The 23,548-nt window shown below is 45.2% G+C and overlaps 2 protein-coding genes across 5 annotated transcripts in view; both read left to right on the forward strand.

The window, feature by feature from the left end:
• Positions 1–1,591: 1,591 nt before the first annotated feature.
• On the forward strand, positions 1,592–15,509 carry CDC37 (cell division cycle 37, HSP90 cochaperone). Its single transcript, XM_033173026.1, has 8 exons — positions 1,592–1,752; positions 6,265–6,546; positions 8,232–8,337; positions 10,419–10,534; positions 11,528–11,650; positions 12,151–12,333; positions 13,874–13,945; positions 14,957–15,509. The coding sequence occupies exons 1-8, from the start codon at positions 1,651–1,653 to the stop codon at positions 15,107–15,109; spliced, it is 1,137 nt and encodes a 378-aa protein (XP_033028917.1). The 5' UTR covers positions 1,592–1,650; the 3' UTR covers positions 15,110–15,509.
• A 5,130-nt stretch (positions 15,510–20,639) lies between these two features.
• Positions 20,640–23,548, forward strand: part of TYK2 (tyrosine kinase 2) — a 48,195-nt gene continuing 45,286 nt past the window's right edge. For 2 of the 4 annotated variants that reach the window (XM_033172820.1, XM_033172818.1), the window contains exon 1: positions 21,505–21,528. In XM_033172820.1, coding sequence (XP_033028711.1) covers positions 21,520–21,528 — 9 coding nt within the window. In that variant the 5' untranslated portion in view covers positions 21,505–21,519. Of the gene's footprint in view, positions 20,687–20,892; positions 20,991–21,504; positions 21,529–23,548 lie in introns of those variants that run through there. The other 2 variants (XM_033172819.1, XM_033172821.1) reach the window with 2 other exon arrangements.

Genomic DNA, 23,548 nt, shown 5'->3' on the forward strand with positions numbered 1-23,548 from the left:
CAGAGAATGACAAAACAATATTTATAGATTTGTCTGGCGGGGAAGAAACTGATAATTAAGTACAAAATTTTGATAGATGCTAAAGAAAGAGGCGGATTCTCACTGTCATACTTATATCATGAAGCTGCATGTCTATGTTGGTTGAAGGAGTGGATACTGTTGAAGAACACTCAGCTGTTAGATTTAGAGGGGTATGATATTAAATTTGGCTGGCATGCATTATGGTATGGTAAAGCTAAAATATGTAACAGCTTCTCGAATCATGTAGTTAGAAAGACACTATATAGACTATGGGAGAAATATAAAAACCTGCTTGAAGCTCTCACCCAAGGAAGAGATTTCTTTGTAACGAATGAACATGGACCAGCTTTGGGGAACATGCAGAAATCATCTGGATTTTTCAGAGCTAGAAGTAAAACTGAAGAAATTAGAAGATGTAAGTAATATGGTGACTGACTGGCTACAATAACACCAAATAAATGAAATGTTTAGACTACATAAGCAGTATGGTTTTATGGATCAAAGTTCCCAATTTGAAAGCGAACTAATAGAAAATAGAGACACTGATCTCTAGAATGTACAAGTTATTATAAAGTGGGAAACAAAAGATGAATTGATAATATTTGCTATGATACATTGGGCGAGGGATATGGGACATAATATTGAATTTAGTTTGTGGGAGAAACTGTGGAAAATGGATTTTAAGTTTATAGCTTGTTATGCATTGAAAGAGAATTATATGAAAATGACATAGGTGGTACCTGACACTGAGTAAGTTAGCAAAGACGTATAAATTAGAATCAGGTAATGGCTGGAAATGTAAAAAATAAAATAAAAAAACACCAGAAGTTACGTTTTACCTTGGGCCGAGTTTGCCTGTGCCCAATGTATACATATATTGTATGACTTCCCTTCCACACTTTCCCTGGTTCCTTTTGCTTTTCTACTACTCCACGTAATCCATATCTTTTTAATCATCCAAATTGTTATCTATTAAATTATTTCAACTCGGCTGGATTTGCTAAGCTATGTACCGGTATTTGTCTATACTGGTTCTTGAAATAGTCAATAAACATTATCCATTCCTCCTTGTATTCCTTATGTTCGTTTTGTCTTATCCTGTTCCTCAGACCAGCCAGTTCAGCATATTTGAACATTTTGCACTGCCATTCTTCCTCAGGGGGTACTAGACTTGTTCTCCACCTATTGAAATACGGCAACCCTACAACCGGGCTACGGACATACGCAGCCGCCAGGCCGCCCGAGGAGCCCTCCGCTCACGCGGCAGCCATAAACCGCTAGCTAGGGCATAGCCCAGGCTGCCGAAGAGGCACTTCCCGGGGAAAGAGGTGTCACCTCACGGTAAACCGGTTTAAACTGAGTGCAAATGCGTCGCGCCTCCTCCGTGTACGCAGGACGGCGCCTAGGGACGCGCGAGTGCCGGTTGAGTGGAGCAGCTCTTGACTTTGCTTCGTGTCTCTCTATCTTTCCGGCGGCGCCGCCGCAAGGGTAGAGAAGCACGGCGGCGCGTGAGTTTTGCGCGCGTGCGCGGAAAACTCCGGAAGTGACGTCGAAGCGGAAGCGGATGTGCCGAAAGTTGGAGGAGGTAGCGGAGGCAGCAACGCCGGCAGTAGGGCGGTGAGGGCAGCCATGGTGGACTACAGCGTCTGGGACCACATCGAGGTGTCCGACGACGAGGACGAGACTCACCCCAACATCGACACGCCCAGCCTCTTCCGATGGCGGCACCAGGTGAGGGGGAGAGGGAGCCCGCCCCGCCCCGCCTGCAGAAGCTCCACAGGTGCAGCAGCTTCCCTTCCCGGCAGGCTCCCCTCCTGCGCCGGCGGAGTGTCTTCCCTCCGCTTTCGGAAAGGCCGGCCTGCTGCTGCTGCTGCTCCTCCGTCTCCTTCTATCTCTCCCACAGCCTTTGCAGGCGAGGCTGTCTTCCTGGGCGGCTCTCGAAACGCGCCCGCCGCCACCCCGACCCCTTTCTCCGGCGTGTCTTCTCTACGCGACCCCTCTAAGGCCTGGACCTTAATGAGCGCGCGCGGCTGAACTGGATGCACCACCTTCCCGTTATGCTCCTCCCTTCGCTTCTACCCCTGAGCAGTGCCGGATTTACGTATAAGCTAATAAACAAGCTATAGCTGAGGGCCCCACTCTTTTGGGGACCCACAAAAATATAAGATAAAAAAGAAATTAAATAAAACCTACATACAGCAACAGTGTTTTGTGTTGTGTAGGCTCCTATGATGTAAGTAATGGGCCCCACCTGCTAGTCTGCTCCCTAAAATATCACTGGTTTGCTCATTTCTATATATAGGTGCCTACATTCTGCATGTGCAAATGGCTTTAGATACCTATTACGTCCATCAGTTACCATATAGCATATATTCGACACAAAAACCAGCCACAATTTGTTGTTCACAAAAGACAGGTGGACATATAAAGGGCCACATTACCTTCAGTAGCTTAGGGCCTCATCAAACCCAAATCCAGCCCTGCCCCTGAGGTAGAATTTCGGATTGCAAGCTCCTTGCGGGCAGAGGCTGGTTGCCTCAGTAAAATACCACATGCACGTATATATTAAATATAAACATTGTATAAATATTGACGGTGGCTTTAATCGACTGACACACCACACCCACACACACCCAAGCTTTTAGTTGGTTTTGGCTTTCGACTAAGAGCACACTCCCCCCCCCCCCGATCCTGCCTTGCTTCTGCTTTTGTACTGTGACAGGAGGGAGAAAAGCAACGTGTGATACAGGTTTAAATGAGGAGCGACGTAAAATTTTAAAAGATAAAAGCTATCTCAGGAAGGCATCTTGAATGAACTTAAGTGTTAAGCGCCGTTTTTTTCAACCATTTAGTTAGCTAAAAGTTCTTTAGGTGTTCCACACCCCTCATATTTATGCCAATATAAACCAATATGTCAGAAGAAATGGGTAATCTATGGTATGTATTTTTGTGTTTTTATATTGTAAACTGCCCTGTAAAACCTTAGTTTGAAACTGCCCAAATGTTTAATAAAGATTAGTGTTTTCCATGTGGGAATGAATGCATATGATGCCCAGGAAAGCACCCATAATTGCAAAAAATTATGCTTGGTTTTCTCAGCAGCTCAAACTTTGTTCCAGTTTCTAGCCTCACCTTATGTAGGTTCAGAAGACACACAGGCCTGCCTGTAATACATTTAATATGTGTCTTGTCAGTTCCCAAGAAGTAAGCACAGCAAATTAAAATGGCAAGAGTGTAAAGGCAGCATCATGCCAAAAATGTCTAGATCCCAGCTTACACTTCACAGCGTGCAAGATCAGAGGAGATGATCATCTCTTCTGATCTCCTTCCATATAGGCTGGGGGATTAATCCTACTAGGTATATATTTTGCTGCACACAGGAGCCTCTGTCTAAAGCTTGCAAGCATAAGCTTGATGGAAGGACAAATCAAGGAGGGGTTGCCATAAAGAGTAATGGTTTTGAAATAGCGTATATGTGATGGCTTTCCCTTTTGAAGGAAGAATTAGCTTGTGCTGCTCCTATGTTTACATTTTATTTTCCCACTTTACAGTGGTACCTCTGGTTACGTACTTAATTTGTTCCGGAGGTCCGTTCTTAACCTGAAACTGTTTTCTTAACGTGTAGTTGTAATGCTTCTTACATTTGTAATGGCTTTGTCCTGCCTGAGCTCCCTGTTAGGACTATTGGTCCCAATTCCCTTGCAGAGGTTAGAGGAATTTGTCAAATAACACAGTTGCCTTTAAAACTCTGCTTGATTCTTGCTGTTTTAACTTACTGTGTTTAGAAACTAGAAAGTGTGTATAAAATGTTGGCAGAGCTTTTTGCCTTTGAAGCTTAAAGACTAGCAGATTTATTTGTGGCATATATTTCCATTAAGCCCTTTATATGTTGTGTGAAGTGTCCTTGGTTGACAGATATGGAGATAAACACACATGAGTACACTGCAAAAGGTAGCAGCAGTAAGTGTGTAATTCTGTTATACGGAGTCCAAATTTATACAAGATAAGAATGAGTGACCCATTCACAATATGAAGGAGTAGGGACATTGTAATATTTATTGTTCTGCTAGTATTAACTCCTGGAGCGAGACTGCTATTTTCTATGGTGCGAAAGAGAATGCTAGTTAAATGCTAGTTCAGCAATCTTATTTTGGATATACTCCCTTTTGAAATCTTGTAGTTGCTATTGAAGTATGATGACTTAAAGGTCAGAGTAGCTGGGTGTACTTGGAATTTGAAGTATTCTCCTACTAGTTGCTGAATATTGTGATTTGCGATACCAGATTTGTGCCAGGAAAGCTTTGCCTGGAAAGCGTTGCCAGCCTTTTTTCCTGGGCTCCACAACTCGCAGCGACCACCACAGCAGCCACTCCACCCACACGCTCTGCTGTGTATGCAGGAGCAGAAAGATGTTTGTAGGTAGGAGGTATTCGTGTGCGGAGCAGCTGCTTCCTCTTTGCCTGGCTGCTGTCTTTGTGCGGTATACATGCACTCCCTTTCTGCACATGTAAAGGTTTGTGTCAGAGAGTTGTTTATTAGTACAATAAAATCCCAACAAATCAGCAAGCAAAAAATATAAATATATAAAATAGTAGAATTCCAACATAGGAGGGCCAAAAGAAAGCCTTGTCACAAGGATGAAAATATGCTCTCATCAACCTTTTTTATATCCCTCATTCTTTGAGGCTCCTGAACTGACATTGATAAATATTAAGGGTGGGAACCTAACGGCACCCTTCAGTGGAAGCCTTGCGCAAGGTCTTCTGCTTGTGCAACACAACTTTCACACACCCCTCTCCTAAGAACTTAAATTTGCTGGGTGTATGTATCAGGCAGACTCCTTGAACAATGAGAGGGGGTTTGTTCTGTCTGGTAGGCTGAAAAGCTTGCTCTGACAGAACAATCAATTTAATGCAATGTTGAATTCTCCTCTTTAAAAAGCTTATTGCAGCCAGAAGAGTTAAGGGTACTCTCACCACCACTCTGTTCGAACTATCCAAGATTAGCAAGTTATCTGTGTAAATAACTGCTAGATAACTTTGTTTAAAACTAAAATAAATTAAAATAAAATTACAAATACTTACGATGTTAATAGTTGCCATAAAAAGAAGCGGTCCAGTACCCTACACCAGGTTTTCTAGCCAAGTGCAGTCCCCTAGAAGCTTAGAATAAGAAAGATTATATCTTTGCTTTATGCTGACTTCAGTATAACCCATGGGGGCCTTCAGTACCAATCTTCCCTGATGCCTTCTGGTGCCCTCTCACATGCTTGCTAGTTAGTCTCCATGTGGTGGAAGTGGAAAGTTGCCCCTTGGGCTGCAGGCTAGAGGCTATGAGTTAAAGGTTAAGAGCCCTTTAGCTCTTGTTCTTCAACTTGAGCCTCTGCCAGGATCTTATTGTTGCCTGGTAGGAAGGAGAAAACAGCTGGGATTTTTTATTTTTTTAAAAGATTAATACATCAGATGTCCACAGGCCCGTCTTAGAGGGATCAGCCGCCCTGGCGCAGCGATCCCTCGGCGCCCCCAGCCTGCCGCCTCTCCGCCCGCCTCCCTCCCGCGCTGGCCGCCCCTCGGGAGGGGGGGTGGGCGAGCGGGGGGTGAGGGGCGTGGCGTTGGAGCAGGCGCTCGCGCGCCGGCGGGCGGAGGATGAGGGTCGGGCGGACGCTCGCGCACCGGCGGGCAGGCGGGCGGGCTGCAAGCTGGCCGTCCTCGCCTCCCAGAGCCCCAGCTGGAGTGCTGGAAGGTCGCGCAAAGCCCCGCGCCGCTCCAGCGCTCCAGCTGGGGCTCTGGGAGGCGAGGGCGGGCGGCTTACAGCCCGCTCGCCGGCGCGCGAGTGCCCGCCTGCCCGTGGGGGCGGGGGCGGGTTGGGGAGCGGGAGCCCGGTATGCCGGCGGGCTCGCGGGGGCGCCCCTGGGGTGCCCAGCGCCCTGGCGCGCCGCGCCACCGGCCTCTATGGATGAGACGGCTCTGGATGTCCACCAGCTGGGGGCAGGGGACTTTGTCCCACATTTCTCTGTCAACTGGAGGAGTGTTTGTGTGTGAAATCCTGGTCTCAGCTGACAGCTCCACTCTAAACTAGAAGTGAACTAACCTTTTTTGCAATCGAAGGTGGCAGGTGGCTATATTTCATACAGGTAACTTGGTGTACCTCATTCTGGGTTGTAAGTGTCCCAGTATTAGCTTAAAGTAATAAAGAGGCTGTAGTCACTTGGACTATATTGACTGAATACAACCCGTTTTTCAGGCCCGAGTCGAGAGAATGGAACAGTTCCACAAGGAGAAAGAAGAGGTGGACAAAGGGTGTCGGGATTGCAAGCGGAAACTAGCTGAGTGTCAGAGGAAGATAAAAGAGCTTGAATTGGCCAATGTAGATAGCACCAAAGGTGAGCTGCAAAGGCTGCAGGCTGAGGCACAGCAACTCAAGAAAGAAGAGAAGAGCTGGGAAGAGAAGGCGGACGATCTCAGGAAGAAGGAGAAAAACATGCCTTGGAATGTGGACACACTCAGCAGAGATGGCTTCAGTAAGGTGGGTCTAGTTGCTATGCAGGTTTGATTGATATGTACTCATTTGTTACTGGGAAGACTCAGTGTCTCGCCTTAAACTAGATTACCAGTATGTGAATTGCACATAACTATGAAAGAAAATTAAAAATCTTGTTCAATACCCTGGCCTGTATAAATTGGGACTCCAGGCAGCAACTCAGTGGAGGGTCTTCTCAGTGTTAGCATTCCAGTTATGAAACTCCTGAGTTGCACCTGGCACCGACTAGTAAGAGCTTTAAGCACTAGCTCAATAATTGCTTTTTCACTTGGGTGTTTGCTATGCATTAGTGTCTGATTTCTAATTACTGAGAGTGATATGCTACATTTATTTATGGCTTTTTGTGTATGTTGTCTCCTGCTATTTACTCATGCTCATTTACTCTTATCAGTGATAAATAAACAAGTAAGTAAGTAAAACATTTTGCAGGCAAATAACTTGATAATAAGGCTTTTGGAAGGATCAGAATTTTTAGCAAAGATTGTTGTTTGTCTCTCGTCGATAAAAAGTGAACTCTACAAATTTTGAAAAATACTTGTATGCCACAATTGAATTTAAAAAATCAAAGCAGTTTACAGCAATTATATCTGTAAAATAAAAAAGCAGTTGCTAACAATTGGGTTCTAGGGTAGCATACCAAACGCTGGTTTTATTTCCTGAGTACTAAACTGAGGGAAGCAAGAATGGGAATCAGGTCTTGGAAATATTCTGGGATGAAGAAATGAAAGCATCTGAAAGGCTCCCTTAAACCCATTTGTTAAGGCTCAGAGTATTATAAGTTGAGTGACTCATCTTCAAGGGCATTCGAATCAGTTTTAGTCAAGTTTGCCAAGACCAAAATACTCTGACATTCCATTCCCACTTCAGCACAGCTTTGTTTACTAAATCTGTGGGATGATCATTTGAATAGTTTCAGCTCTCAGGAACTCTTGACATAGAGTCAGAGTTGCCCAGAACCTCAGTTGCCCAGAAATGGGAAAACCTTGCTGAACTTGTGATGTTTGTTTTGGTATAAAAATATGTGGAGTTTCGCATTAGCTGAAAAAATAATTCATAAATTACATGTTGCCAAAGACTTGGAGGACCCTGAAAAAATTATCTTATACTGTATACAAAAAATAGTCACATAGGACTCCTTCTCCACAATAAAATGTGAAATTAATCTTTCTTAATGGTCTTAAGTACTTTACCAACTTAATATTAAGTCTCACTTGAATATACTGTGCTGCTTTTTACTGTTTATTTTATTTTTATTGTATTGATGATTTGCTTCAATAAAATGTTTAAAAAAGAAAAAAAATGACTAAATTAATTCCAAGGCTGCTAAATATTTTACAGCAATGATGGGAAACCTGTCAGCTTCCAGATCATGTTAAGACTCCAACGCCCCCCTCCCCACCGACCACATGGTCAGGGATGATCTGAGTTGTAGTGCAACAACCTCTGTGGAGCTGCAGGTTGTTCATCCTGGGTTTTCTGGATTGTTTTATCTGTTCAGTTGCACTTGATCCTTTTGAAGCTGCTTCATCTCTTCATTCTTTGACTGGTATTTTCCTTTTCTTACTGCATTTAGCCTAGGACTATCCTGGCCACCCTTTGTTGGTCTGGCCAACCTTGACTGCATTGTGGTAGCAATAGTGATTCTAACCATGCTTCCTTTGCTGTTGTAGAGTGTCTTCAATGTCAAGGAGGAGCAGGAAGAGGAGTCTGAAGAACAGAAAGAGAAAAAGCACAAAACATATGTGGAGAAGTATGAGAAGCAAATTAAACACTTTGGTAAGGGAAAACTGCACTGATCTGAGAGTGCTTTGGGTTAAACAGGTTATTTTTCTGTGGCTAAGAGCACTTGAGATCAGTGTGGCAAATTGCAGATACGGCCTTTGTGGACTGATACTCATTTGCTGACTGCCTTGGTTCTACCTTCTGTCTGTCTGGTCATTTTAACTGTATCTAGTTTTGAAATTGTTTTATGGTTTATGTTTTGTGGGTCTTTGGACCGCAATAAAGTATCGATTGATATTCATTTGCAGTTAGGTAGACTTGGTGTGGCTGGCTTGTAACTCTAGCCTAAAGTTATTTCAAAGAAGATCAGAAGAGAGGGACTCTGCAGTCTTGAGTACCAGAAACCAATGAGTAGTTGTACTCAGTATGGTCTCTCTGTCTTCCCTACGTTCAGGGAAGCAGAGTGCTCTTGACCCCCTTCAACAAAGTCAGATAGCTCTCGCTGTAGTTAGGAGACTGTAGAAATCTGTCTGGCCACTCAGAGCTGAATAACAGGTTGATATTTTCTGTGCCCTACCTTGACGCATGTTTCACTGTAATCCCTTTTGGTTTACTTATATCAGGAGAACATGGGTATCTGTTTTTCCCCTTTACAAAATTGGGTTAGGTCCTATTCTGGGAGAGGGAATGGTATGGTAATCAACGTAACCATGTGCCTGATCCTGTCAGGCTGCAACTAAAGGTAACTGGAGCTTGCCTGGTCCAGCTGGCAGCATTGGTTGGATTGGGGACTGACAATTTCCAGCTCCTACTCTGTAAATAATACATTGGAGAAATGCATCTAGAAAAATGAGGATGTGCAGATGTAATACTCCATGAGCTGCTTACTTAAGGAGCTCTTCTGTATCCAACTATATCAAAGCAGCCTGTCAGCTATATACTCATCTTGGTGGTTGCCTTCCCACCTGGGTTACAGAGTTCAAAATAGAAGTGTCCTGACAGGTCTCAGTCTGCTGCTTACTTCCTTTGACTGACTATTCTGGAGTAAGTGAATTCTGGCATTGCTTTGAGTGGCGGAAGTAAGTTACTCTGTTTTGAGATTCTGTTCAGCTCTTATGGTGCTTTTTCCTGAGTGTGATCTCCTTATAACATTTCTTTCATTAGCAAAGGTAATGACGATTTAGAACAATGCCATTTTTATACTAGCTGCACTAAAGTTGCCTTGCTGAAAGAAATATATTGGTCTGGTTTGCATGTAAATCCAAACAGTTGTTTAGCATATTAACAATGCTCATGCACTCCCCTTATCTCCACCAGCCCAGCCTTAGGCGACTGGAAGATATGCTTTGTTTTTCAATGACCAAATTGCTTGTTCTGTGCAAAACAAGACAGAGTCTCTTAGGTCTTAACCATGCTTTAGGAACACACCAAAGTGAGCAGTTCCTGATCCCCATACAGTATGAAACTGTAGTTAGAAAAAACAAACCCAGAAGCAGAAGCTTCCAGTCTTCTTATGGCTATAGTTGATAAAGTGAGAGGAGAGGAGCGTTTGAGCCCAATACTTGGCAGACTTGCTACTGTAGTTCTAGACTGGCTTATTGCTGCTTCTTAACCCTGCCATTGCAACAAGGACCAGCAATCACATTTTGCATTGAGGACTGTGTTCACACAAAGGCAAGCCTTTTTAGGACTAGTGTGGAATAAGTTCCTTATACTGTGTTTAAGAAAATAAAAACAGCTCTGCTTGATCATGTAAAACTAAATAACATTAACTTACATGAACATCAATGCATCTTACGTGAACATCAGTTCAGGTTATATAAAGTGGCTTTTAGAAACCAGTATCCTTCGCCCTTGTACTAATTGACCATTTGCTATTTTTTCTTTTCTTTTTTTAATGATCTTGTTACCATAAGGACTTCTTTAATATTATGTATGTTCCCAAGTCAAACATAATCACTATTCTGGCTTCCCCAGTTGCTGCTTATGTGTTCCCTGTTATATGACTGTAAAGTGCTAGCATTTTTTTTCACAGTGCTGTCATCTGTGTGATAAAAGTCCAAAAGCCTGATTAGGAAATTACCCGCCCCCCCAAAAAATCTGATTTTTATGCTCCTATTTTCTTGTTTCAAAAGGAATGCTGCGGCGCTGGGACGACAGCCAGAAATATCTGTCTGATAACCCGTATCTTGTGTGTGAAGAGACAGCCAATTATTTAGTCATTTGGTGTATCGATCTGGAAGTAGAAGAGGTGAGTAAAGCTGATGTAGCTTCTCCAGAAGCTGAAGTGGAAAAGACTGAGGACTCAAAACAAATGAGGACAGTGTGTTTGAGAAACTTTGGTGACTGCAAGGCAAGCCCTTAAGGAGCTCCTGCCTACTGTATATTTATTTGCAATCCCCATTTACATTGGGGTTATGTTCCAAGGCACCACACGTTTAAGTGAAATCACATGTATTTGAGACACCATTGAAAAAGCCTGTAAACACTCTTGTTATGCCCCTTTTTGTGATGTTTTTGGGTCACTTCCAGGTTCGGCACGATGTGCGTTTGCGGAGTCGCGCATATTGAACGTGCACAAATGGGGGTTGCCTGCATTTCAGGTCTTATTATTAAGGTTCCAAATAAGTATTTAGATCTAGCAGTTGCTTCAGTACTAGGAGTTAATAGCAGAGTTTTCCGTGAACCTGCTCCAGTCACTTTGTGCAGTTTGATGGCTGGCTACCTCATAAGCAGCCAGTGTGGTTCTTCTGTCACATTTAACAGATTGCTTGAACCTGCTCTGCAGGATCTATTTCCTCTGACAGTGGAATTATTCCAAGTGTTGTTTTGTGTCTGGTACTGTAGCCGCCAGGTCTTGCTGAGTCAGCCACTGCTGTCTCACTGCCAGCTATATGCCCAGAAGAAAATACCAATTTTAGAGATGGCCTCATGAATTTGCAAAAAAAAAAAAACCAACCCAAAACCGCAACGTTGGATTCCAGATACCATCCTGGGAAAACGAAGGGACCAGAAGGCAGAATGCTATATGCTTGATGGACATAGTTCTGGGCCATCTGGTATCCTATGGTTGTAACCTTGGGAGCCTGAAGCTGAGATGGAGAGAGGGAGGATTGGGAGTGAGTTTTGAATGACATTCTGAATGTAATCATTTGCATGCTGGGCCGGGCTCAAATGGCATATTGACAAGGGGTGTGCGAGTGTGTCTTTAAAAGTGCAACTGTTCTTTTGTCGCCTGTCTCAGAAACATGCCCTGATGGAACAAGTGGCTCATCAGACCATAGTGATGCAGTTCATCCTAGAGCTGGCCAAGAGCCTGAAGGTTGACCCTAGAGCTTGTTTCAGGCAGTTCTTTACTAAGATCAAGGTGAGACTATTGCCCAGGTAATAGAGGAAAACCATATCTTGGCTCACCCCCACCCCCAGACCAACTTTGACAGGTGAGTGGAACCATCCACCCATCAGTCACATGATGTCATAATAACATCAGATGGTTAATATATGAAAATTGAAAGCTGATTGGTGTCAGTTAGCTGATCAGTACCTGCACACCTTGAAAGAGGTTCTCTGTGACTACCAATCAGCTTTCATTGATTATACTGGGCCCCTTTAAAGTCTCTGTAGAGGGGGTAATGCTTCTAAAAACTCAGTTCTTCTGGAAGTTCAGCGGAGTTGTAGCTTGAGTGTATTTAACAAATAGCATGATGTATTTAGGCTTTGGTTGGCATTTTATGGACAAGATAAGCATAACATCTTGTAAAGTTTGATTTGCGCCTCTGTTAAAAGGGCAAGATATCTGCTCAGTACTGTGTTCTCATGGCTCTCCCCCCCCCCTTCTTACCTGCCACCTTTTCTAATTTCATACAGACTGCAGACCAGCAGTACATGGAGGGTTTTAATGATGAACTGGAAGCCTTCAAAGAGCGGGTGCGGGGCCGGGCTAAGGCACGCATTGAGAGAGCCATGAAAGAGTATGAAGAAGAAGAGCGCCAGAAACGACTGGGGCCTGGTGGCCTGGATCCTGTAGATGTGTATGAATCGCTCCCAGCCGTGAGTAATTCAGGAAGCTTCTAACTGAACAAATTGATTGTATGAAGTTAACCCTTTTGCTTAGTGTGGTGTAGTGGTTAAGAGCGGTAGACTCGTTATCTGGGGAACTGGGTTCGCGTCTCCACTCCTCCACATGCAGCTGCTGGGTGACCTTGGGCTAGTCACACTTCTCTGAAGTCTCTCAGCCCCACTCACCTCACAGAGTGTTTGTTGTGGGGGAGGAAGGGAAAGGAGAATGTGAGCCGCTTTGAGACTCCTTCGGGTAGTGAAAAGCGGGATATCAAATCCAAACTCTTCTTCTTCTCTTCTCTCTGTGTGTGTGTGTGTGTGTGTGCGCACACACATGGTGACCAACTTGCTTTTGTTCAAAGGGTCCCATTCTCTCTTGGCCTATTCTTAGGAGTGGGGGTGAGTGTGAAAGCAGACAGTGTGGCCGCAGAACATTTCTCACACAAGCACACAGCATCTCCTCAGCCAGTCCATGCAGATCAGCTGAGGCTTCCCTCATTACCTTTTTTTTAGCTTATGAGATGTGTGATGACGGGGGGGGTGGTTATATGCCTAACAAGGTTCTTGGCTGAACAGAGGTGCTGTGACTACCTGTATATTTTTCTCTGCTGCTGCCACCTAAATCAATAGTGTCTTGTGAGCTCAGAAAAAATGTTTGCGGTGATGGGTCTGGCTCCCAGGCTGGAGGGTTAGCCACCTCTAGCTTATATTCAGTTTTTAATCTTATCTTAGCCCAGGCGTTCTAGCCATTTCTGTTCTTATCTATCTGCAACTTGGGGTGTTAGTGGAGGAGTAGTACTCCTGGCAGGGGACACATCGTGCTCCCTTTAAGGTAGTTTGTTCAACTTTGATCCCCACCCTGCACTTCGGCTCCTAGAAGCTTGTCAGCATTCCTGCACTGCAGTGGGTTGAACTATATGACCCTCAGGGTTCCTTCCAATGCTACACTGCTATATTCTAGAGAGTTTACTTTATTAATAGCCAATTTATTTGTAATTGAATACAGGCCTTTCTGCTTGCACAGCATGTGCTCTGCCTCTGAGCTTTAGATAGTGTGTACTGTTTATACACTGGGACGCGGGTGGCTTTGGTCTAAACTACTGAGCCTTGGGCTTGCTGATCAAAAGGTCGGCGGTTCGAATCCCCGCGATGGGGTGAGCTCCCGTTGCTCGGTCCCAGCTCCTGCCAACCTAGCAGTTTGAAAGCACCCCAAAAAGTGTGAGTAGATAAATATGTACCGCTCCGGCGGAAAGGTAAACGGCGTTTCTGTGCACTGCTCGGGTGTCGGGTTTTGTTGCGCCAGAAACATGCTTAGTCATGCTGGCTACATGACATGGAAAAACTGTCTGTGGAGTGGACAAACACTGGCTCCCTCATCCTGTAAAGTGAGATGAGCACTGCAACTCCAGAGTCATCCACGACTGGACTTAACTGCCAGGGGTCCCTTTACCTTTACTGTTTATATAATGCAAGATTTCTGCAGTGCTTTCATCCCTTCCCCTTTATATACATGCATATTTCTTCTTCCCAGGAGCTCCAGAAATGCTTTGATGTGAAAGATGTACAGATGCTTCAGGATGCTATCAGCAAAATGGAACCTGCTGTGAGTATTCTCCAAGTTAAGGATTAGACTCCTTCCTTTCAAGTTATGGGACTATGTGTCCAGATAGACATAGGAGATGTTAATTTATACATGTAAACATGTATGAGCACACTCTGCCACTACTCTCCCCTCTGATGCAAGGCTTGAAGACGTGCTCACATCTGCCACAGTCAATAATTAAACTTCCTCTGTGCCCTCCAGATCTGTAAATTGTGTTATTTCCCCCCGGCAGCCCATTTTGCATGCTGAAGCACCCTAATCTACACAGGTACAATAAGCATTATTGACCTTCCACTACACAGCTTATTGGACCCATTAGCTGTGTTTGGTACCCTGCTTAAAATTCTGCATTGCATACTGGCTCCAAGCCTGATTAGCTACTGAAATAAGCACTTGTATATTTTACATTAGGAATCAGACTTGCAGGGGGAAATCTCCCCTTCTAATTAAATTTCTTTCTTCTAACAAAAATTTTCCTTGAGCATAGAGCCACTTGATGGGAATTTTGTCATCATTTCTATAGAAATAGATACATCCCAACAGACGCTTCCCTTTTGTGAGTAAAGACCTATGGTTTAGTGTAAGAGACTTTATGCTTCTTGCATCCTTTGCTATAGCAGCATCTGCTGCAGATTTGTTTTAAACTACTTCTCTTAAAGACTACTCTTGAAGTTCACAGTCTTTCTTTATTTTCTAACCTTTCATTTTAGGATAAAAGTCATTCAAACTTAGTAACAGATGAGCTGCCCTTAGCTCGATTTGGAATTGGTATTTACTCACTTTCAGTGCAAAAGTTTTTAAAGAGCTCATCTATTTTCCAAGAGATCTCTCCTAGTTTGTAATGTTAGCACATCTGCTGATGGAGTTGTGCAGACAGCAAGCTTTAGGTTTTATCAGTAGTTTGCATTGCTTAGAAGCCTAATGAATAAGAATTCCTTAGAGTTGTTAGGTCGTGTAAAGTGTAACATACATATGGCCCTTAAGCAGGATGTATTTTGTGTCCCATTGTAGGAAGCGAAATACCACATGCAGCGTTGCATCAGTTCTGGCCTGTGGGTGCCAAATGCCCGAACAGCAGAGGGTGCAGAGAAGGATGACAAGCCAGATGTTGTCTATGAGGAATTTAAGAAGGAGACTTGTGAAGAAGACAAAGGAAGCCCTTGAACCTTTGGCTCAGATATCTTTAAAGCAGACTCCTCCTGTCACCCTCTCTCCTTCCTTTCTTTTACACCAAACTATTCAGCGATGATGTGCTTTTACACACTTCATGAATTATATGAGCTGCTTCCTGACTAGCTCTTGCTCTTTCACCACATCAGAAGCCCCTCCCCATAAGCCCTGCAGAATTGTAAGGAAACTGCTGGAAGGCCCTGTGTTCCATTTTAGGGGAGGGTCTGCCACACCGTGCAGGCTCACAGGGGCCCGGCAGGTCCACCTTCTCTGTCTTGTGGTAATGCCAGTTGGTGTCATAGCTACAAATGTGCTGTTATATCTTTTTTGTTCAGCAACCAGTTAAAGGCTATTGAGCAAATAAAAAGACGGAACTAGCTGAGAGTGGAACGGAGTCAGTGAGCACGGTGTGTCTTTTGTCTTAGAAATCGAACCATTGATTTCGTTGTTGTGTAGTTCCAGAACAGGATTGACTGCAGGAACAGCTGGGACTGCATAGTTCAGTGACGGAATACATGAAGGTGCACAAGGTGCAAGATTTGATCCCTGGCATTTGCAGCTAATGCATCTTGGGTAGGAGGGCTGGAACATGGAGAGAACTGCTGGGCTGTCAGATGAAGCAATACAGGGCTAGATAGAACAGTGATGTGACTCACTAATGGACACCTTGTGGTACACCTCCTGAGTTCCAGTGTGGCTGAGTAAAAGCTTTGTAGCAAATTTAGGGCTCATCCACTGACACATAATTTTTGATGCTTGGGCAAGATACCAGAACTATTGTGTCTACTTTCAGGTCTGTTAGAATTACCTGCCAGACCCTCAGAGCCTGTTTCACTTTGCACTGTGTGGTGCCTTGTTGGTGTCCCACCACAGCCTGTGTAGATAGCCTGTCTTTTTAAAGGCCAAAGCTGTAGAAGGAATGCTTCAAGCTCTGCTGGAGTGTTCAGGGGGCAGTTCCCATATTGCATATTCTTGCAGGGTAAGGGGGCTGGGTTAGATGACCATAACTATACCTCCCAGCTCTGCAGTTCTACGTGTAAGAGCAAGAAAGACTCTGAGTATTACACCATAGGGAAGGACTTTACAATACATAGAGATTGCAGTGCATTATAATGCACAGACCTTTCTCTTCAGTCTCCCACAGTAAACGGTAGCGTTAGACCAAGAGCCTCTCTCCAAAAGAGAATCTGACTGTAAGTTTCCAAAGGTGGCTGGTGATGGATCCGTAGCCTCCGCAACCTCCCAGAACAATTCAACTGTTTCCTCAGAATCAGGGCCCCAGGTGCGGTGGCCCGCTGCTGTGGGGGACATTGTTTCCTATGGCTTCCCCATCTGAGGAATCGGCAGAATAAAGAGGGCTGTTTGCCCTCTAAGAAAGCCTTGGCATCTATGCAGCTGGGTGTCAAACTTCCACTTCCAAGCCAAGTAATTAGCCTTATGCCAGCCTTTCCTCAAGTCTATAGGGTGACAGAAAACTCTTTTCACCTGACCTGCACTGGGAGCTAAGCGGGAAAGAACTGAAGCGTTCACCCTCCGATGTGAGGACAAAAAGGCTTAATTAATGTATGTCCTGCCTCGTGGGAGGGACAACTCATTCAAGGATCCCCTCCATTCTCTGCAGAAAAAGAACCTTTATGGCATGCCCAATGCCACCTTCTCTCAGATGTTGGTTTTATGTATTTTTGCATCATAATGATAGCCAAGAGGAGATCACATCAGTATTTTACCTGAGCCTTTATTCAGAACTGACGATTAGTGTTTTTGCTTTTAGTTCTCTTTCAGATATTGGTTCCAAGAGCTTGGGCTAAAAAATAAAATATTCTGTCTGGTTCTTGGTAAAGGTTGAATTCTGCTTGCCTGCCTACACCTAAGTCAACATCATTCATTGGAATAAATTATATTCTTGCTTTAAAATGTTGCAAATAACTGTTTAGCATTTCACAAAATTTGCAGGGCAAAATAATTGGTTTGCAACATTCCTATCTCACTCCCATGGAGAGTAGGACAAGTGCTGTAGCCACTATAGATGCTGCAGTTTTAGCTACGGGGCATTAAGTAGCCGTTTTGAAACAGGCATATTTTAAGTTGTCTTGGACATTTTGTGGGGAGGTGGAGTATAAATCATGGGTATGACCATACTCTTAATTGCTCCTCCCCTACCTTTGCAGGCACTTTCTTAAAGAACCAATGTGCTGTGAGTACAGTCCAAGCATGGGCAGGGAGCGAATAGCCTCATTAACACGAGGGCAGAAAACCAAGGCCAGTCATGATTCAGAATATTTAGCAAACATGTTCTCCAGATCTTGGGAGATGACCTGGAGCCAACCAGAAGCAATGTTAGGAGAGAGCAAGCAGCTTCCCTAGGCCTGGGAAAGAGAGATGGTTTGTGCAGGGAATTCCAGGGCCTATGCATCATATGTGCTCAACATCTACAAGCAGCAGACTTTTAATGCCTGTTCATGCATCCTGTGCACAGGCATGAAGCTGCTGACTGGAAGCAGAAGGAAGATAAAACAGGGAACATAGAGATCTTGTTGATGGTGGGAGCCGGTGCTGATAAGATTCAGATCCCAAAACATGGGAGCAAATGTGACGGGGAGATAATATTGGTTTCTGCATTAAATAGAACTTGACACTCTTGGTGAATGGGAGTGTAGTGTCTATAAGGTACATCATTTGTACTGTACTGTATAGTCAGAATACATGCCGTGTTATCTTGTGAACTGCCCTGAGATCTTCAGATGAAGGGTGGTATACAATTTTTTTATAATAATAATAATAATGCTGCCATGTCTAGCTGTAAATGTTTGGCAGCCAGAAATTTAGGTTGAACAAAGGGAACGGAAGTTGAAAGACTGCAGGCAAAAACTAATCCTTCCCATCTGCTGCTGCACAAAAGCCATTGTGCATGGGCTGGGCTAACTAGGACTGAATGTTCTACTCTGTGCTAAATAAATAAAAGGCAGCCCTATGCCCAGGAAGACTGAATTATGTGGCTTTGCATAACTTCATTATGCAGGTGCTAGGAGCCCAGGAAGTGACATTTTTGTTTCTGACAAAAATGTGATATTGATGCAGTATTGTGAGCTGGGAGTAAAATGATCAAGTACCCCCCCCCTAAATTACAAGGTCTATACATAGATTGCGCTACGGTATTTGTGCCTGACCATAATTTAAAAAACACAAATAATGCACTGAATATTAATGATTCAATATCTCCATTTAATAAAGTAAATTTGTAATGTCTTCTAGAGGGGACATGCAAAACACTGCCATTTTCCTTGCCCAACAAGCTAGCAGAGAGCCAGCTCCCTCGCAGACTCTTAGAATCAAAGAATTGTAGGGTTAGAATGTACCTTGCAGGTCATCTAGTTCCTGCATTGCAGGAATCTCGACTAAAACATCCAGGACAGATGGCCATCCAGCCTCTGCTTAAAAGCCTCCAATGAAGGAGAGTCCACCACCTTCCGAGGGATTCCGTTCTTGTTTCAGACTTGCTATCCTCACTAAGAGTTTTTCCTATGCTGTCCTAATGAAGGCAAAGTTAATGCTCCACTGAGAAACCCTGAATTATTGTGTATTTATGTATGAGAATGCAGGAAGTTTCATACATCATATCCTCATCTGCCCCTGTTCTTTCTTTAAGCCATTGCCCATTGCCTCTCTCCAAGTGTAATCACCAGTGAAGTTTCTGGTCATTTTTTTTTGCCACGGGTGGCAGTGGCAGGGAGAGAAGGTATTTGTTTTTTGAGAGAAACTCACTATATTAGTTTCAGAATCCCTGTTTTAGCCCAATCGCACATTTGACTTGCTATGTGTGTTCTTTTCCAAGGCAGGATAGAACAGTAGTGAGAGCCAGCCCACCTTTCTCTGTACAATGATTCTGGTTGTTTGCTTGGTCTTCAGAACACCTTGCAATTTATATGGTTGGTGGCTTCTCCATGTCCATCTTTCAGCGTGACTGTGCCTCACGGCTCAGCAAGGTAATTTAGCTGTGTAGACCGATAACCCTTTTTTGAGCTTTGTTATATTTTGCATCTTTTTGACTTGCAGTCATCTCCACCAAATGCTTGATTATGCTCCCAGTGGTTGAACAAAGATAGCCATGCAAATGCTCTCCATTGTCATTTCTGTGCTCCTTCCCCACCCACATACATTGTGTAGCACAGAAGCTGCAAGGCCATCAGACAAATGGGAGAAGAATGCAGAGAACTTATGTAATTATTACAAAAGCTCCCTGGAATTATTTGCAAACTGTTTGTGAGATGAGGGAAGAATATCAGGGCAGAGATCAGAACATTCCTCACAAGGCTTTGGGTAGGCTAGAAACTTCAGAGAAGTGGGAGCAGGAGCAGCTAACTAAACACACATTTGACAGTAAATGACCCCTGGACGGTTAAGTCCAGTCAAAGGCAACTATGGGGTGCGGTGCTCATCTCGCTTCAGGCCAAGGGAGCCAGTGTTTGCAGACAGCTTTCTGGGTCATGTGGCCAGCATGACTAAACTGCTTCTGGCGCAACAGGACACCGTGACGAGTGCCAGAGGGCACGGAAACGCCGTTTATCTTCCCGCCACAGTGGTACTTATTTATATACTTGCACTGGTGTGCTTTTAAACTGCTAGGTTGGCAGAAGCTGGGACAGAGCAACAAGAGCCTACCCTGGATTTGAACCGCCGACCTTCCGATCAGCGAGCCCAAGAGGCTCAGCAGTTTAGACCACAGCGCAGTATTTGAGCTTATGTGGCTAAGGAGTATGACCTTTAAGCCAAGAAATTCCCAAGTCTGTTCTTGCCCCTGCCATATTTCACTGCTCTCAGATCTTAACTGCAGTATAGGAAGAACACACTCATTTACACGTTTATTTCTTCATAACGACTATGGAGAAAACATACTCTGAACACTTAACTGCTAATATAAATGGTGTTGCAGATCAGTACAATGATTTTTCAGGCTGTCACAGCACAATGTTTTGTATGTACTGGGGGGAATTGTTTTGCTATTTGTTTTTATGCTGTGAACCGCCCTGAGTTCTTCAGATGAAGGGCAGATTACAAATTTAATTACAACTTTTTTAAAAAAGCTCAACAAGTTCAAGGTCTTCCTCAAAAAAGCTGCTCAACAACTTTCGGGGTGTCCTGGTTTTTACTTTCTGAAATATGGCAACCCTACGCCCTTGCTGCGTGAAAGCAGCCTGTCTCCCTCCGCTTCCGCGGCAACGACTAAGCAAGTGCGGTCAGAGCCGCTCGGGTGACAAGAAGTGCGCATGCGCCCCCGAGGCTTCCAGCCCAAGCAAATCCCTTCACTTGGAGCCGCCAATAGAGAGGCGCGCGGGAAGGTGGGTGGGGTTTCGGCGAAGCCGGGGAAGGAGGGCGGGGCGCGCCTGGAGGCGGAGGGCGAGCCAATGGAAGGCTGCGTCTCATGGAGCCTATTGCGAGCTGCGTCTCTGTCCGGCGGGCGCGAGCGGCGGGCGGGCCTTTGGCTGCGCTTGGCTCCCTGAAGCGGCGGCGGCTGCTGCTGCGGCGGGAGGAGGGGCGTCGGTGTCGAGGGGCTCCCCTCCCCCAGGTCGCCAGGTAGGCGTGAGGTGGAGGAAAGTGCTCCCGGAGTGGGGGCAGGGGGGGAGTAGAGGACTCGGTTAAGGAAGGCAAACTCGGAAGCTCAGGCGACTCTTCAGGAACGTCTTCTGAGCCCAAGCCCGCGTCGGCGAAGGCTGCTCTGTCGGTGTTTGTTCGAAGCCCGGCGGCCGGTGGAACCTCCACGCACAGGGGCAGTCTACCTTTGGGAGAGCTGGGGCAGGGGGCAGGCGGAGGCCAACCGCCAGAGGCGCTGGCGCTGACAGCCGCTTTCCGCCTAGACAGCTTGAAAAGAAAAGAAAAAGTAAGATATGCGGTGTTTGGAAGGTGGGTAGACCAGTCCCCTCAAGTCGTATGGCTGCTTCTGCGGCCCCTGACTTCCGCTGGCGCTTTTCTCTAGTGGCGTGATCTCTTCCCAGAGAGCTGACCAGTCACCAGTGCAGTGTGCGGACTAGATGTTTTTACAAAATGCAGAGCATTGGAAATGAACACGAGGATGGCACCTGCAGCGAGAGGAAGTTAGTTCCTCTAGCTTTTTGTGTTGTTGAGTGGAGCTGATTTTACTAAGCGTTGAAATTGTATTTCTTCTTCTTCTATTCATTTACACAGTTTATTTTTTGTTTGCTTAACACAGCTGTGATGTATGCACTGGGGAAGATTGCGTGTGTGGAAGATTAATGCCAAATCAATGAGTACAGAGAGATCTTTCAGTGTTCCTGTTGACCATGCTTATCTGCATGCTTACCAGAAACTAGATGTAGACTCCTGATTTGAAACAAGACCTGCTGGTGACGTTTTCATGCTTCTAGCGGGCTGCTTTGGGGAACCAAGAAATGGAGCAGGTTTGATCCAGCAAAGTTATTATGGGGGGGGGTGTTGTGGAGGTACTTGTGATGGAGGTAGCAAAAGGGTTAGATTCAGGGTGAGGGGCATCTGGAGGCTAGAGAGAGGCTATGAGAAAAAGGAAGCTTTGAAAAGGTGGTGGTGGATTCACTATTTATGAAGGCTTGTAAGAATCACTGGTGCCTCTGCATAGTACATATTACATAGTACATAGGGTGCACTGCACAGAATATCATGTGTGCCTCAGAGCACTTATACATAATCTTAGTAATACCAATAATAAAGGTAAAGGGACCCCTGACCATCAGGTCCAGTCGTGTCCGACTCTGGGGTTACGGCGCTCATCTCGCTTTATGGCCAAGGGAGCCGGCGTTTGTCCGCAGACAGCTTCCGGGTCATGTGGCCACCATGACAAAGCCGCTTCTGGCGAACCAGAGCAGCGCACGGAAACGCCGTTTACTTTCCCGCTGGAGCGGTCCCTATTTATCTACTTGCACTTTGATGTGCTTTCGAACTGCTAGGTGGGCAGGAGCTGGGACCGAGCAACGGGAGCTCACACCGTGGCAGGGATTCGAACCGCCGACCTTCTGATCAGCAGCCCTAGACTCTGTGGTTTAACCCACAGCGCCACCTGGGTCCCTAATACCAATAATACCAGTGCAAGATAGCCTTAGACAATGCAGAATATTTTTTTCCATTCTGCATACACATTTGCAGTATGAAGATAATACTGCACACTGTCTGGTGTGCTCATGGTGGAGACGAGATCTGTCCTGAGGACACCTGACACCTTCTTAGCCAGTATGCAATACCAGATCACTAAGTGTCATGGACTGGCTGGAAGCAGAGGAGTCGGGGAAGGCACCAGCTGGGGAACCACCCCTCCCCCCCCCCACTCCGGAAGAAGGCTCAGAGCCAGGGGACTAGAGGTGGGATGACAGTGAGTGGTCAGAGGGAGAAGAGGGAGCAGACTGAGAAGAGAAGCTTTCAGAAGCTGAATAGGCAACAAGGTTTATTGAGTGGGGAGAGCCTGTGGCAGAGAGCGGTCCAGAATCAGATGCCAAAGCAGAGGCTGGAAGGGAGGGGGGGCAAGAAGCAGAAATAATGCAGGCTACTGAAGAAGCCAGGGTTTTTTTCCTCTCTTGATGCAACCAGCTCCCCTCCCTGGTGGTCTCAGATTGCTTAGGAAGGACCCAGGGAAGGAGGAGGCTTAGGCAGCTGTGGGAAGGCGGGGACCTTCAGTCCTTGCAGCTGCCTCATAGGGGCAAGATCTACCAGGGCAACTTGCTGTGCTCACTAGCTTGGCCTCCCAAGCTAATTGTGTTTCCTTGAATTGACTTCACTGATGCCATGTGATTTATTGCTGACATCTGCTCCTGCTCCTGACATCTGCCCCTGACAGTGCTGCAGGCAGAGGGCGATAGATGAAATGAAGAAAGTTTTGTTTTGTTTTATAAATTGTTGATGTTCTTTACCTAAACAAGTTCACAAAGAAACTTATAACATGGCCTTAGCTAGTTTGTGCACTGTGGGATGATGCAGGATAGAGAAGCTGACATTGGCAGTTGGAGGCAAGATAAAAGTCTGCGATAGAGTGGGGTTGGGAGCTTCTGGATCCAGTGGACCATCTAATGTAATATATTGTCTGCAAACAAGAGTATCTGTAGATGGGTTGGTTGAGAGGGAAATTTAAAATCAGAGGAAGCCTGCCTTTGACTATTTAGAGTCATTTATATCCCACCCTTTGCCATGCAGTCCCTGGGTGGGTTACATGCATGTAACATCTTCCACCCCAAAGCCTTTACAGAAGTGAGGCACACCTTGGAGGTGAAGCAATTACACAATCTGAGGACCACCACAGAAAAAGCCCTCCTATGCATTGCCACTTCACAATCTTCACATGGTGGTGGAAATTCCAGCGTATATTTCAACACCTATCTGGGATGAGACATTCCTTCAGATATTTGGGGCCCAGTATGAGAGCACTGGTTACTTATAGGTGTTGTTAAACCAATGAAT

Source organism: Lacerta agilis, chromosome 16 (assembly GCF_009819535.1).
Source record: "Lacerta agilis isolate rLacAgi1 chromosome 16, rLacAgi1.pri, whole genome shotgun sequence".
In the NCBI taxonomy this organism is placed as follows: domain Eukaryota; kingdom Metazoa; phylum Chordata; class Lepidosauria; order Squamata; family Lacertidae; genus Lacerta; species Lacerta agilis.

Coding starts and splice junctions, on each gene's coding strand:
- CDC37 (XM_033173026.1), top strand. CDS start 1,651: ATGGTGGACTACAGCGTCTGGGACCACATCGAGGTGTCCGACGACGAG. Junction 12,334..13,873: donor TGTATGAATCGCTCCCAGCC/GTGAGTAATTCA, acceptor TCTTCTTCCCAG/GAGCTCCAGAAATGCTTTGA. Junction 13,946..14,956: donor TCAGCAAAATGGAACCTGCT/GTGAGTATTCTC, acceptor GTCCCATTGTAG/GAAGCGAAATACCACATGCA.